This window comes from Salarias fasciatus, chromosome 16 (assembly GCF_902148845.1).
Source record: "Salarias fasciatus chromosome 16, fSalaFa1.1, whole genome shotgun sequence".
NCBI lineage: Eukaryota > Metazoa > Chordata > Actinopteri > Blenniiformes > Blenniidae > Salarias > Salarias fasciatus.
This window is the reverse complement of record NC_043760.1, coordinates 4,524,359-4,537,215: the sequence shown is the minus strand read 5'-3', so window position 1 is coordinate 4,537,215 and position 12,857 is coordinate 4,524,359. Positions and strand designations below refer to the sequence as shown.

Genomic DNA, 12,857 nt, shown 5'->3' with positions numbered 1-12,857 from the left:
AAGACGTGTGAATATAACAGGTCTTTTTTTATTAACAGACATCATGAAAATGTCGACAGTAACAAAATTTTTTTTTAGTTCATTTAAAAAAAAAAAAGAAGTGGGCTGGACTGAGAAGAAGGCTCCTCCCACAAAATAACTTAATGGGGGGAGGGGCCGAGGAGGAGGTGCTCAAAGTGTCCGATGCTCGGGAACATGGGACACCTGGTACGTGGTGAAACGTCACGAATAAGGAACCGAGTTAGCCGAGGAGGTCCGACTGCTAGAACATGTACAAAGCTAAAGATTAAACGTTTTTCTTTGTTCACTACCACACAATTTAATTAGCATGTTAACGTCTGCGGGCTAATACGGTGATCCGTCTCAGGAGACGCTCCGGAAACCAACATGAGCCAAAAGAACAGAAGCCAACACGAGTCGGTGAAGCACCATCGGAGAGCGTGACGGGCTATTTACAGAGGGGAGGGGGGTGTCACCATGGTTACAGCTGCTAATCCAGCTGCCTCAAACGTCCACAGGAGGCGCAAACCCATTTCCAGTTAAGCTAACGTCTCCAAAGTTTCAACTTTGACTTTTTATTTTAATAGATTTTCTCAATTTCCTGTCTTCCTGCGGAGCGCTGAAGGCTTGTCTCAAACCGTCCAGACGCTGCAGATGAGAACCTCGCTTTAACTGAACGCACAGAAGAGGAATTACTGCACAGACCCCGGAGCCGTCCCCTCGGTCTGCGAGTAGTCCCCCTCCTGTGCATGAAGGGGCGATGTCGCCTCCTGTGGACGGCGCCGGAGGCTCAGGCCTCGCTCTCCCCGGCCGACGAGGTGTTCTGCACCTCCTCCTCCAGGATGGGGACGATCAGGTTGTCCTTGGACATCAGGTTGTACTTCATGACGAAGCGTGTGAAGCGGTGACACAGGAACGTCTCGTTCTGCACACACAGGGATGGATCAGAGTGTGTTACTGTGCGTGCGTGCATGCGTGTGTGTGTGTGTGTGTGTGTGTGTGTTACTGAGTGTGTGTTCACTCACCTCGTACTTGTCAAAGATCTGGCGGTGGTGGAAGTAGGCGTGAGAGAATATCCTGTAGATCCGGCGACAGACGGAGCCCAGCTTGGCAACAGACGACTCTTTGATGCTCACCCTGAAAACACAGGAGGGGTCACTCAGGGGTCATAGCTGATATGTGGTCAGTGTCCACCTCTTCCACCCCCTAGTGTCCAGAAGTGGAAGTACCACAGGATCACACACCTGCTGGGGAAGTACTTGTTACTGTTGAGGAGACAGGCAGCTCCGTCCAGCGTGTGCCTGGTGTAGTCGATGGCAGGACACTGTGGACACACACACACACACACACACACACACACACAGTTAGAGACCCATGGCAGGATTGGGGGTGTGTGCGTGTGGGGGGAAAATCACCTCTTTGGGCGTCTTGTGGGCAGCACATAAGAAGATCCACTGCTCTGTGGCCGTCATCTGGGTGCAGGTGTCAGGGTGACACTCACTCTGGGGGGGAGGGGGGACAGAGTGAGGACAGAGTGGAGACCAGGCTGGTCCTGCCGTGTCTGTCTCAGTGTGGACACTCACCTGCAGCTTCACAGCTAATCCATTCAGCTCCAAACAGAACTGCCTGCAGAACACAGAACCATCAGAACCATGAGAAGCCCGTTCTCCAGAAGGAGAGAACTTCACATTGATTGCATCACTTCCTGATTATTGATTCAGATCAGAGTAGATTAGAGAGATTTTTACCGCAGGTGCTCGTACTTCCACACGCCCTCATCCTGACCTTCTGGAGGCTCCAGAATCTTATCAATGTTGGAACAATCAGAACGGATGTTCTGCTGAATGTACTGAGAGACAGAGACAGTGTGAAAGGCGTCCATCAGGTCCTGGTTCAGACTGGGTCTAGAAAGGTCTTCAGAATCTCACCTGCTGCACAGCTAGCGTGCTGTCCATCTCCTCAAACGACTCATCCGGCCAGTTATAGAAGTCCTGTACACAAAGCAGTCGGTCAGTACGGGTCACCAAGTTACTGCACATGATAGTCAGCCCACTATAACAAGGTAACCAGTAGTCTGTCCAGGGAGCTGGTTAAAAAAATAAACTCAATCAGCTTTCAAACCAATAACTCCTCAGTCTTCAATAAGTCTCCAATAAAACCACCAGAGCTGGAACCAAAGAGTTAAATAACCCGAAGTTACTAGCTGGACCAGAAGTAACCACACAGTGATAACTGTCAGTCAGCTGGTTACCCAGTCAGGAATCAGACTGTTAAACTCACATCGACCATCAGAATGAGAGTTCTTCATAGAAAGCTGAACAGCATGTAGACCACCATGACAGGCTAACAGACAGTCTGTGGACATCCTGTATGTAGACCACCCGACAGGCGAACAGTCTGTGAACACCAAGTACATAGACCACCCCGACAGGCTAACAGACAGTCTGGAAACACCGGCCCAAGAGTCTGACAGACATCTAACTGCCTCCACGGACTGGTCTGCCTTGTCAGGCTACATAACACACGCTCTGAGTCAGTCACAGACGATCCTGGAGCTTCACATTCCTCCAGGAAATAGACGAAGGCCCCGCTAGCAGAAGCTAGCTGTTAGCAGGTCCGACCCTTCCTGTTTGCCAGCTGCGGCCGATTTATTCCTGACAAATTCCCAGGGAAATACCGCCTACTGACGGAGCAGGCAGCGCACACCGCCGGGTTGTGTTTGAGGTGCGGTCGGAGGCCTCCCGCGGGCTGAAATCTCACCTTAGCCTTGGTTCCAGGCCGATTCCTCCTGAGAACTGCAGTACCCTCCGCCATGACCATCTCGACAGAATACCCGGATGTTCGTCAGCTGCTGTGACGTAGGAGTCACGAACAAACGAAGCTGAGCCGACAGAGGCCGAACACAGACGAAGCTGATCCGACAGTAGCCGAAAATAGACGAAGCTGAGCCGACAGAGAGCCGAACACGGGCGAATTAAACTGACAAGAGACGAAACTGTTCGGCCAGTTTCAAAGATAATTCAAATGTTTTTTGTAATACTTGAGTTCAAAATGATTGAAAGCTTCCCCACATTTATTCAAGCACAAAGCACTTCAATCCCAGAGAAAAAAAAAATCTTTTTTTTTTTTTAATAATTTGGACACAGCCTAACCATGACTACTGTATCCATGGAGAACAGCTGGACAGTAGATCTTCCCACCTCCACCACATCACCGGACTTTTTCATAGTGTTGGGCCTGTTGGTGTTGCCTCCTTCATTCTACTATCCCAGCATGCAACAGCAGTGGGGATAGAACCGTAAACCTCATGAAAGGCTTTCAGACACCGTCTTTGGTCCTTCCTGTAAAAAGCTTCAGTGTTCCTCACTCAGGCTGTTTTATGGTAAACATGTTCTCCAGGTGATTCCGAGTCTCCAGCTGGTTTTCATGGTGGAAACGATTGTCCATTTTTAAAGTTTTGCATGGAAAAAGCAGTGGAGTACTAGAGAACACCTACAGCAATGCATCTTGAATCTTAAAAACAGAAATTTGCAACTTCATGACTGCAACAGGCTCTTATGGTTTAAAATGTTTGAAAAAACATCAGATCATCTGGAACTCTGCAGCCCGTCTCCTCACCCCCATCCTTAAAACATCTCCACAGGCTCCCTGTCAAACACACACTCAAGCTCCTCCTCCTCACTCACAAAGCCCTCCATCACCTGGCCCCCTCCTGCTCCACCCTGTAGAACTCATTTGGCTCCAGATGTCCACTAACGTTTAACAACTCTGTAACTGCTTTTTAACCACTTTGCTTTTAGCTTCCCTGTAAAATGACCGAGTGTCTTATAAAACTGCAGCACAAAATAAACGTATCATGATTATTCTAATCAGTTCTAGGAGACAAAACTTCTGGACTGAAGCTCTTGAGGTTTTTTTTTTTTGGGGATCTGATGCAACACTGAACAGAAGAAACATGGTGCTCCACAGTGAAATCAATGGATGGTTTTATTCTTTAACAAAATGTGATCAGAATTATTTACAATGAGAAACATAAAAAAGAAAGACGAAAAGACGACATTCATCCTGACGAATCAATCCACATATTTCCCCAAAATGTCTGCGTCACGGAACAGGAAGTAGTCCTGAAGGAAGAAAAGACAGGACAACGTTAACAGAGAGAGAGAGAGAGAGAGAAGCAGAAAAAGAGATGAAACAGATGGAGAGAGATAAAGTGTGTTGACCTTGTCCTCCAGTACGACCTTGGTCCCTCCGTACTCTGGCAGCAGAACTTTCTCTCCAACCTTGACGCTGACCGGCTGTGTGTCTCCTTTCTGAGAGACAGATTGGACAGATGTCAGATGGTGCCTCAGGTCAACACATGACGGTGTTGAGCACCATCACTACTGCCTGATCTGACCGAGGAAGAAGAGCTCTGAAGGATTCTGCTGCAGAGTTTTTACACCTCTCACGGACCCTGATCACTGCTGGCGACAAATATTCAAAATGGGTTTTCTGCACCGACATTATCATCTGCACTGACTCTTCGCTTGCTGTTATTTTCTTGTCTGTCTTTTGAACTTCCATTTCATTTATTTTTAACAAATTACAAATACTTATTTTCATGCTCAAAGTAAAAACTACTCACAAGAAAAGGATCTACACTGCAGAGTGTTACATAATGAATGAAATATCACAAATGAAGAGAAAATGACATCTTTTAAGTGTTTTTTCCCAGATGTGTTAATAAAATAACCCAGGTTGTCATGGTTACACTCGTGATTGTAACCCCTTATTAAGACAAACATGATGTATTTCTAAATAAATGATCATTTATGTGAACATCACCATTCTGATGTCTTGTTAACAAGGATTGAAGACGGCCAAATGAGAACTAAACCTGTTCAGGTGTTAAAAGACTGTCAGATGGATTTGTTGGGAAACCGATTTCTTGTTTCTCTGCACCGTCCCAAAGCGGTTCTAGTGAGTGCAGATCTACGCCTGTCAGGAGACAGACCCCTCCCCCGCTCTGTCGCCATCGCTCACCTGGTTGACGGCTCCGGGTCCGACCGCCACCACGGTGGCCTGCAGCACTTTGCCTTGGGACTTCTCGGGGAGCATGATGCCACCTTTGGTGACCGTCTCCGCCGTCAGACGCTCCACCAGAACCCGGTCGAACAGAGGCAAGAACTTTCTGAAGGCCTGCGTTACCATGGAGACAGGAGACACGTCAGTATTGATCAGGCCAATGGGGACGCCAACGGATAAAAAAAAAAAAAAAGTTTCCCTCTGGGATTGGGATTACTTAAATACCATCCTAACATTTAATATTGCTGTATGACTTTATTACATTGTTATACTCTAGACTTCAATTTACACATTTTGCTCACATCTGCTGATAATAAAAAAGTTTCGCCCCATTCCATTGTAATACAGAGGGCCGTGACCCCTGACCCCTTGGGGGCCTGAAGAGGGGGTGGGAGGGGCCTTGCCTGAAGGTCACAGCTGTTCTTTTGTGAATCATTTAAAGAGCAGGTAAAGTCAACCCCCTCCCAGCTTCATGTTCTACCTGAGCCCTCCATCACATTAAACCCAGTTAAGATAAGGGAGTTTGTTCCTGACTTGATTTTAAACCTTTTCAATAAGTTTTTCAACATTTTAAACCAAATGTTCTCAGATTGCTCCTGGTTCGAATCCCAGACTGCTCTGATTGCACGTTCAGGGACGCGCTTCAGAACCGTTCTGAGCAGGGTCGCTGGTTCGATCCCAGCTGTGGCCTGTTCACGTGTTCACAATGAATGAATGAGTGAAGACCCGCACCACGCGGCTGACGGCGCGTGGCGGCTCGAGCCTGTTCTCTGCGGTGTTATGGAAAGAAGCGTCAGCAGCTCAGTCTGTGACCTTGTCGGTGGACGTCAGTAAGCTCGCGCGGTGCTAGCAACTCCCGAGCGCTAAAACACGACCTAGAGCGGAATCACGCGCTCACGAGCGATACCGTGCAGTAAAACGTGCGCAAACGACGTTGAGTGCGGGTTTAAAGTGCGGCTCTTACCATGTTGCGGGGCTGTAGTGGTGTCTGCGTGCCGGCGCGTGTGTGACACTGAGTAGGGGCACGCGCTCCACGTGAAGAAACCTCCAGAACGCGCATGCGCAGTGAGCGCTCTAGAAAGTTCCAGAAGTATAAAAAATGAACAGAGAACACAATTGAACTGAGAAGCACCCGAAAAAGAGGAGGGGCAAAAATAAATGGTTTAAAAATTCACCTTCAGCCGTTTGTCCTCCAAAAGTTGGTGTAATGTTGCACAATGCAACCTTTGACCTTTGTTTTTTTCCTCCAATGGCGCACCAGAAATTTCTGGAAGTCTGCGCCCCGGAACGAGCATGACGATAATATTTTCATTAAAGTCGTGTTTTTCCCACCGGTCCGGTGGGATTCTGACCGGTGGCTGTTCGGTGTAGTGGTTCTGTGTCTGGACAGAACCACGCCGTGCAGTGGTGCCGCCGTGCGGGGCTTTAGGAAAGCATTTGCTGTGCGGGAGCTTGCTGAGTGCTCGATGCGGGGCCGACCGGTGGGTGACCCGGATGTAAAGGAGCACGTGTAGTGCGGTGTCCTCCCGCAGAGCTCCGCACGGTCATATCTCCTCGCACAGCTTCAGGCAGCCGTCCTCCCGCACGGGTCACATCAGAAAGCCGCAGCAGCTTTTATCCCGCACAGGTGAGCCCCGCACCGCATACAGAGCACACACACACACACCTGCAGCCCGAACTGCCGCATTTTAATACCACTGTGCGTGGGGACACGCAACACACCGCACAATCTATCCTCAAACTACAAGGACGACATGTGTGTGCGTTTGTCCATCTGTCCGCGCGTGCGTGCGATTAAGTGTATGTGTGTAAGTGTGTGTTTGTACACGAGAGAGAGAGAAAGACTTAACAGCGTTCTGAAGACACGTGTGAGCTCCTCTCAGACCTCCATGATCCAGCAAGTGGTCTCTCATTTAAATCTGGAGCACGTGAGACTCTGTTTGACCTTGTGACATGACCTGAGGTTCTGGGGGGAGGAGGTGATCAGGATCTGGTTCTGTTGGGGGAGGAGGTATTCAGGATCTGGTGGCTCACTGGGTTGGGGGACTTGCAAGGTATTTGGGATGACAGAGACCAGATGGGTTTTTCCGGCAGCACCTGCCAGACTGGACTCGGTTTATTTGCTTTTACTTTACATGTTAGTACCTGATACCAAGGTAGTTTTCTAGTTCCTGCTCAGTTTAAGTTCCAAGTGAGCCAGTCCAAAAATATGATATTGGCAGACAGCTGGTCTCTGATTGGTCAGACCAAGTCAACTTGCCGTTTTTAAAATGCAATCACACCAAGAAAAATCAGAGGTAGACGAAGACAAATCAATTCTGTGGAGCAACAAGCAGCTGCAGACTTTTCTCCAGTGGCTGAGTGGATTCAGCAGGCAGAACTGTATTGTTCTGGAAAACAGTCGGAACTGAGTCGAGCGGAGTGGAGTAGTGCTGGAAGTGTTGTGGAGAAGCATCAAGCTTAACTCGCCCGATGACATGAAACGTCCAATCAAACATCTAAGTATTTCAGTTACCTGCGACAGGCATGGGAGGTGGAACACAGTAGAACTCGGTCAAACCTGGAACAGACTTCAGAGTTTCTGATTACATGAATGAAGCCTGCTGCAGTTTTGTCTGGGTTCAAATCAGGTTAACCTGGTTTACTGGTTAACCAGCAGGTAGTGGTGTGTGTGTTTCTGTCTGGATAAACATTGGAAGGATTTAGGATTGTAATCTGATTACATCCCGACTGTTGCGATGAGGTGAAGTTATTCCAGATGTCTCATCTCAGTGACTTCCTGTGTTTCCCCCTTTGACCAGCAGGGGCGCTGTGCTCACAGTCTGACCTGTGTGTTTTCCTGCAGACATGTTTCGTTTAGCCGCGGTCATGAGGCAGGTGAGGCCCGTCAGCCGGGCGCTCGCCCCTCACCTCACACGCGCCTACGCCAAGGACGTGAAGTTCGGCGCTGACGCTCGTGCCCTCATGCTGCAGGGCGTGGACCTGCTGGCCGACGCCGTGGCCGTCACCATGGGACCCAAGGTGAGTCTCTCTCCAGCTGAACGGTCTTCCTGAAGGCTGGATTAGTGTAAGAGCGTGGCCCCGCCTCCTTTCAGGGTCGGACCGTCATCATCGAGCAGAGCTGGGGCAGCCCGAAGGTCACCAAGGACGGCGTGACGGTGGCCAAGAGCATCGACCTGAAGGACAAGTACAAGAACATCGGGGCCAAGCTGGTGCAGGACGTGGCCAACAACACCAACGAGGAGGCCGGGGACGGAACCACCACCGCCACCGTGCTGGCCCGCGCCATCGCCAAGGACGGCTTCGACAACATCAGCAAAGGCGCCAACCCCGTGGAGATCCGCCGCGGCGTCATGCTGGCCGTGGAGACCATCATCAACGAGCTGAAGAACCTGTCGAAGCCGGTCACGACCCCCGAGGAGATCGCTCAGGTACGGAACCGAGCCGCCCGCTGCAGGTCGGAGCGGCAGAACCGGGTCCATCACTGTTCGACGCTTCACAGGTCGCCACAATCTCAGCCAACGGAGACGTGGAGATCGGAACCATCATCTCCAACGCCATGAAGAAGGTCGGCCGCAAGGGCGTGATCACCGTCAAGGTTTGTCAGAGCGAGCGATGGCTTCTTCTCCTCTGTCGGGTGAAACGTGTCCAACTCACCCGGTTCTCTCTGGAACCTCTCAGGACGGAAAAACTCTGCATGACGAGCTGGAGATCATCGAGGGCATGAAGTTCGACCGCGGCTACATCTCTCCTTACTTCATCAACACTGCCAAAGGTGACTCATCAGACCTCCTATGACGAATGGCGGTAACGTCACACGGTGTGGACGCCGCGTGCTGATTGGCCGCCTTGCTCTCCCCCCGCTGCAGGTCAGAAGTGTGAGTTTCAGGACGCCTACCTGCTGCTGAGCGAGAAGAAGATCTCCAGCGTGCAGAGCATCGTCCCCGCCCTGGAAATCGCCAACCAGCACCGCAAACCGCTGGTGATCGTGGCGGAGGACGTGGACGGAGAGGCTCTGAGCACTCTGGTTCTCAACAGGTGGGTTCCTTCACCGCCGTTCCGTTGGCGCCGTGCGGGTCGAGCGCTCACCGTATCGCTGTGTCTTCCAGGCTGAAGGTGGGGCTGCAGGTGGTCGCCGTCAAAGCGCCCGGCTTCGGGGACAACAGGAAGAACCAGCTGAAGGACATGGCCGTGGCCACCGGGGGCACCGTAAGTCCCGTCTCGGCAGCTGTCTTCGTCCCCGTGGACCCTCGGGTTAAAGTCGCCCTCCTTTCTGTCTGCAGGTGTTCGGGGACGAGGCTCTGGGCCTGGCCCTGGAGGACATCCAGCCCCACGACTTCGGGAAGGTGGGCGAGGTGCAGATCACCAAGGACGACACGCTGCTGCTGAGGGGCGGCGGCAGCCCGGCCGACGTGGAGCGGCGGGCGGCCGAGATCGCAGAGCAGCTGGATAACACCACCAGCGACTACGAGAAGGAGAAGCTCAACGAGCGGCTGGCCAAGCTGTCGGACGGCGTAGCCGTGCTCAAGGTGAGTCCGGGGGAAGGTCTGAGGTCTCGGGGGCAGCGGCAGGGGTGTGTGTGTGTGTGTGTGTGTGACAACGTGTGTCTTCTGTTTTCAGGTGGGCGGGACGAGCGACGTGGAGGTGAACGAGAAGAAGGACCGAGTGACGGACGCTCTGAACGCCACTCGCGCGGCGGTGGAGGAGGGCATCGTGCCCGGGGGGGGCTGCGCCCTGCTGCGCTGTGCCCCCGCTCTCGACGCCATCAAACCCGCCAACGCCGACCAGAAGATCGGTGAGTCCAGATCCGCTTCGGACCGGTTCTGTTCCGTTCTGAGATCAATCAGTTTCTGGGAGGTTTGTCTGTAGTTGCTGGCTTCAGACGACCTTCCAAGGACTTTGGGTCCAGCTTGGACCAGTTGGTTCAGGATCCATTGAAAACATGGTGCTCCTCCAGACTGGTGCTGGATTAAGTGTAATGTTTTATGGGTTGTAATTCCCTGTTCCATCCTGGTTTTAACGTGTCTGTATCAGTCCCAATCTGGTCTTGACCTGGTCTCAGACGTAAATCTGTTCGAGTCCAGACTTGCAGACTGTTGAAACCCATTCCTGGGTCGGCCGTGGACTAGTTTTACTTTGGTTTTGAAGTGGTTCTTGATCATTCAAAGGTCTATCGAGACCTGAAACGTTCTAACCTGTAACGTGGCGCTCTCCGCTCCTCAGGCGTGGACATCATCAGACGGGCGCTGCGTATTCCCGCCATGACCATCGCCAAGAACGCTGGCGTGGAGGGTTCCCTGGTGGTGGAGAAGATCCTGCAGGGGGGCGCCGAGTTGGGCTACGACGCCCTGCAGGGCGAGTACGTCAACATGGTGGAGAAGGGCATCATCGACCCCACCAAGGTACGACCAGGCAGCCAATCACATCGCACTGTTGGCAACGTCAAAGTAATCAGTAACTCGGCTACAGTTCCTTCACTGGGCGCCTGGCTGTCTCCCTGCTTGTGTGAGCGTTAGCGTTAGCCTGTAGCCGCGCCTGGCGGTTAGCCTTTGTTTAGCGTCTGACAGCGTCTCGTCTCTGCAGGTTGTGAGGACGGCGCTGCTGGACGCCGCCGGAGTGGCGTCTCTGCTGTCCACCGCCGAGGCCGTCGTCACGGAGATCCCCAAGGAGGAGAAGGAGATGCCCGGAGGCATGGGCGGCATGGGGGGGATGGGAGGGATGGGAGGGGGCATGGGCTTCTAAACCCCCCACCCCGAGACTCTGTACAGACTGAGACGGGCAGGTTGGACCGGACAGACGAAGCTCCGCCCACCCAACTGTCCACGCTGGAGCCGCGAACGGTCGCAGTGACCGGGGACGATGAGAGTCGAGTGCAGTCCTCACAGCCCCCTGCCACGCTGACATCGTCACGGAAACGTCACAGTGCGATCACAAAACGACATCCCCAACCGGCCGGGCTTCGTGTTGACGTCATGCTGGCGTCACCTTAGCATGACGCTAGCTTGATGCTCACCTCAAATTACAGAATCATCAGAGATTCATCAGAAACCAATCAGTCATTGGACCAGAACACAGTTTATTCTGAATGTAACAAGTTTACTTTTTTATAACCTTGAGTTTTTTTGTTTTTTTTTTTCTTTCCAACCTTAAAAATTTTGAAAATCTGCAGAGAAGTCTTGCTTTTCCCCTGAAGTGTTTCTGGTTACGATGTCTCGTGTACATGACCTTCCAGACCATCCATCTCACAGACATACTGTTCAGACTTTCTTCGTCTCGTCTGTCCTCGATGTCTCACACTAAATGTCACGTTGACTCGGATAGCGGAAGTTTTTCCAGACATGCTAACGTGCACCGCGGCTAGCTGAGAGATGTGTCCTGGGGGGCGGGGCTTCAGTGTCTTTATTTGTGGTCTTGTTTTTGTTAATCTTTGATAATTTTTTTTTTTTATATCCATGTGCTGATCAGTGAATTAAAGAGGTTTTGTTGCAGATGTTGGAATGGTTCAGTCTCTGAGCAGCCAGCAGGGGTGCCTGTCCCATTTTCTTTGTTTTCTAATTTAATAAATTCACCTTCTGATGGGTTTGTCAGTGTTGACTGGAAACACTCATCACACACTCTCATCTCAGTGCCTCAAAAGCAGCAGCAAACACAGCGTCTAACATTCACTTCACACAAATCTGTTCAATCAAACCTGACTGCAGTGATTTCAAGAGGTCATAAATATTTTGCTCATTTTAATATTTAGCAAAGTGATTATTAACGGGTTTTGAGTTCAGAGTCATGTCCAGAATCGTCTTTCTGCTTTGGTCTGTGCAGCAAAAGCAGCTCCATAAACTGTCCATAGTCTGCCTGTTCCCCGTTTCCATGACGATTCAAGTGAATACTCATTTTTGCATTTGTGTTTCAGAAAAGTGAGTATCACATGACTGTCAAGTGATGTCTGTCTCCACGGTAACAGCAGAAACACTGAAAATGATATATCATGTTTGCATTCACACGCAAAAGGAGAAGAGTAAGTTTGATTTTTATTATGACTGAACTCTGAAACTACCAGGACCAGGAGAATCTGGAGTGGGAGTCATGACACGCTGGAGGAAACCATTGTTTTCAGTGTCTCCGAGCTCCGTTGTCGTGGAAACGAACCTCGAAACGCCACAAAGGTTTTAGTGTTTTTGCTTGAAGCCGTTGCTGTTTAAACAAGGCTCAGATTCTGAGGATGCAATGTGAGCAGCCAGGGTCCAGGTCTCCTCTTCAGGGTTCTGACTTCCTGTTTCACAGCTGTGACCTGTGACCTGTTCCTAAATCTGTAGCTCTTGGTCCAGCATGTGAGTGCTTTGCCTTTCTTCCATCCACATCTTGTCCTCAATCAACCTTCATGATTTTAACATCAGACAGCGGCTCATCTTGAGGTCGGCGGAGGGGAAACAGAGGGCGGGACGAGTTCTGGACAGAACCGTCTACACTGATTGTGTCCTGGACTGTCATTATTTTAGTGTAAATGCTAAACATTTCATTTAGAAATAGTTTGCTTTGACTCCATCCATTCATCGGTTTTTGGATTTGTGCTGAATTTCCCTCAGTGAGCAGACGTGGGCTTTGTTTTATACAGACCTCTGTGAACGTGCACTTTTGCTCGTGTTTCATAAGTTTGGATTCTTGTGCTTTCTAACATTGTAGCTGTTTCGAGAAATGTTGCCCAACAGAGTTTCATTGGAGATCTTGCAGTGACGATAAAGCTTCTTAATCCTAATCTTGTTGAGCTCTGTGTAACTTCAGCCGTGAAAGGAGCT

At 50.7% G+C, this 12,857-nt stretch overlaps 2 protein-coding genes across 5 annotated transcripts; one reads left to right on the top strand and one right to left on the bottom strand.

Moving 5' to 3' along the window:
• Window positions 1–8: 8 nt before the first annotated feature.
• On the bottom strand, window positions 9–6,261 carry LOC115402996 (MOB-like protein phocein). Of its 4 annotated transcripts, none has more exons than XM_030111729.1 (8): window positions 5,026–5,193; window positions 1,929–1,991; window positions 1,749–1,849; window positions 1,584–1,626; window positions 1,416–1,502; window positions 1,245–1,324; window positions 1,026–1,137; window positions 9–925 (listed from the first exon to the last, which is right to left on the bottom strand). In XM_030111729.1, the coding sequence occupies exons 1-8, from the start codon at window positions 5,191–5,193 to the stop codon at window positions 791–793; spliced, it is 789 nt and encodes a 262-aa protein (XP_029967589.1). In that variant the 3' UTR covers window positions 9–790. The 4 variants fall into 4 exon arrangements, with proteins under 4 accessions (XP_029967589.1, XP_029967586.1, XP_029967587.1 ...); XM_030111726.1 differs by lacking the exon at window positions 5,026–5,193 and adding an exon at window positions 2,761–2,866; XM_030111727.1 differs by lacking the exons at window positions 9–925; window positions 1,026–1,137; window positions 1,245–1,324; ... (2 more) ...; window positions 1,749–1,849; window positions 1,929–1,991 and adding exons at window positions 3,970–4,124; window positions 4,224–4,313; window positions 6,032–6,141; window positions 6,243–6,261 and having other exon boundaries at window positions 5,026–5,181.
• A 298-nt stretch (window positions 6,262–6,559) lies between these two features.
• hspd1 (heat shock 60 protein 1) lies at window positions 6,560–11,649 on the top strand. Its single transcript, XM_030111724.1, has 11 exons — window positions 6,560–6,694; window positions 7,913–8,088; window positions 8,163–8,498; window positions 8,570–8,665; window positions 8,749–8,842; window positions 8,937–9,105; window positions 9,177–9,276; window positions 9,351–9,596; window positions 9,688–9,862; window positions 10,291–10,469; window positions 10,651–11,649. The coding sequence occupies exons 2-11, from the start codon at window positions 7,915–7,917 to the stop codon at window positions 10,807–10,809; spliced, it is 1,728 nt and encodes a 575-aa protein (XP_029967584.1). The 5' UTR covers window positions 6,560–6,694; window positions 7,913–7,914; the 3' UTR covers window positions 10,810–11,649.
• The last annotated feature ends 1,208 nt before the right edge of the window (window positions 11,650–12,857 follow it).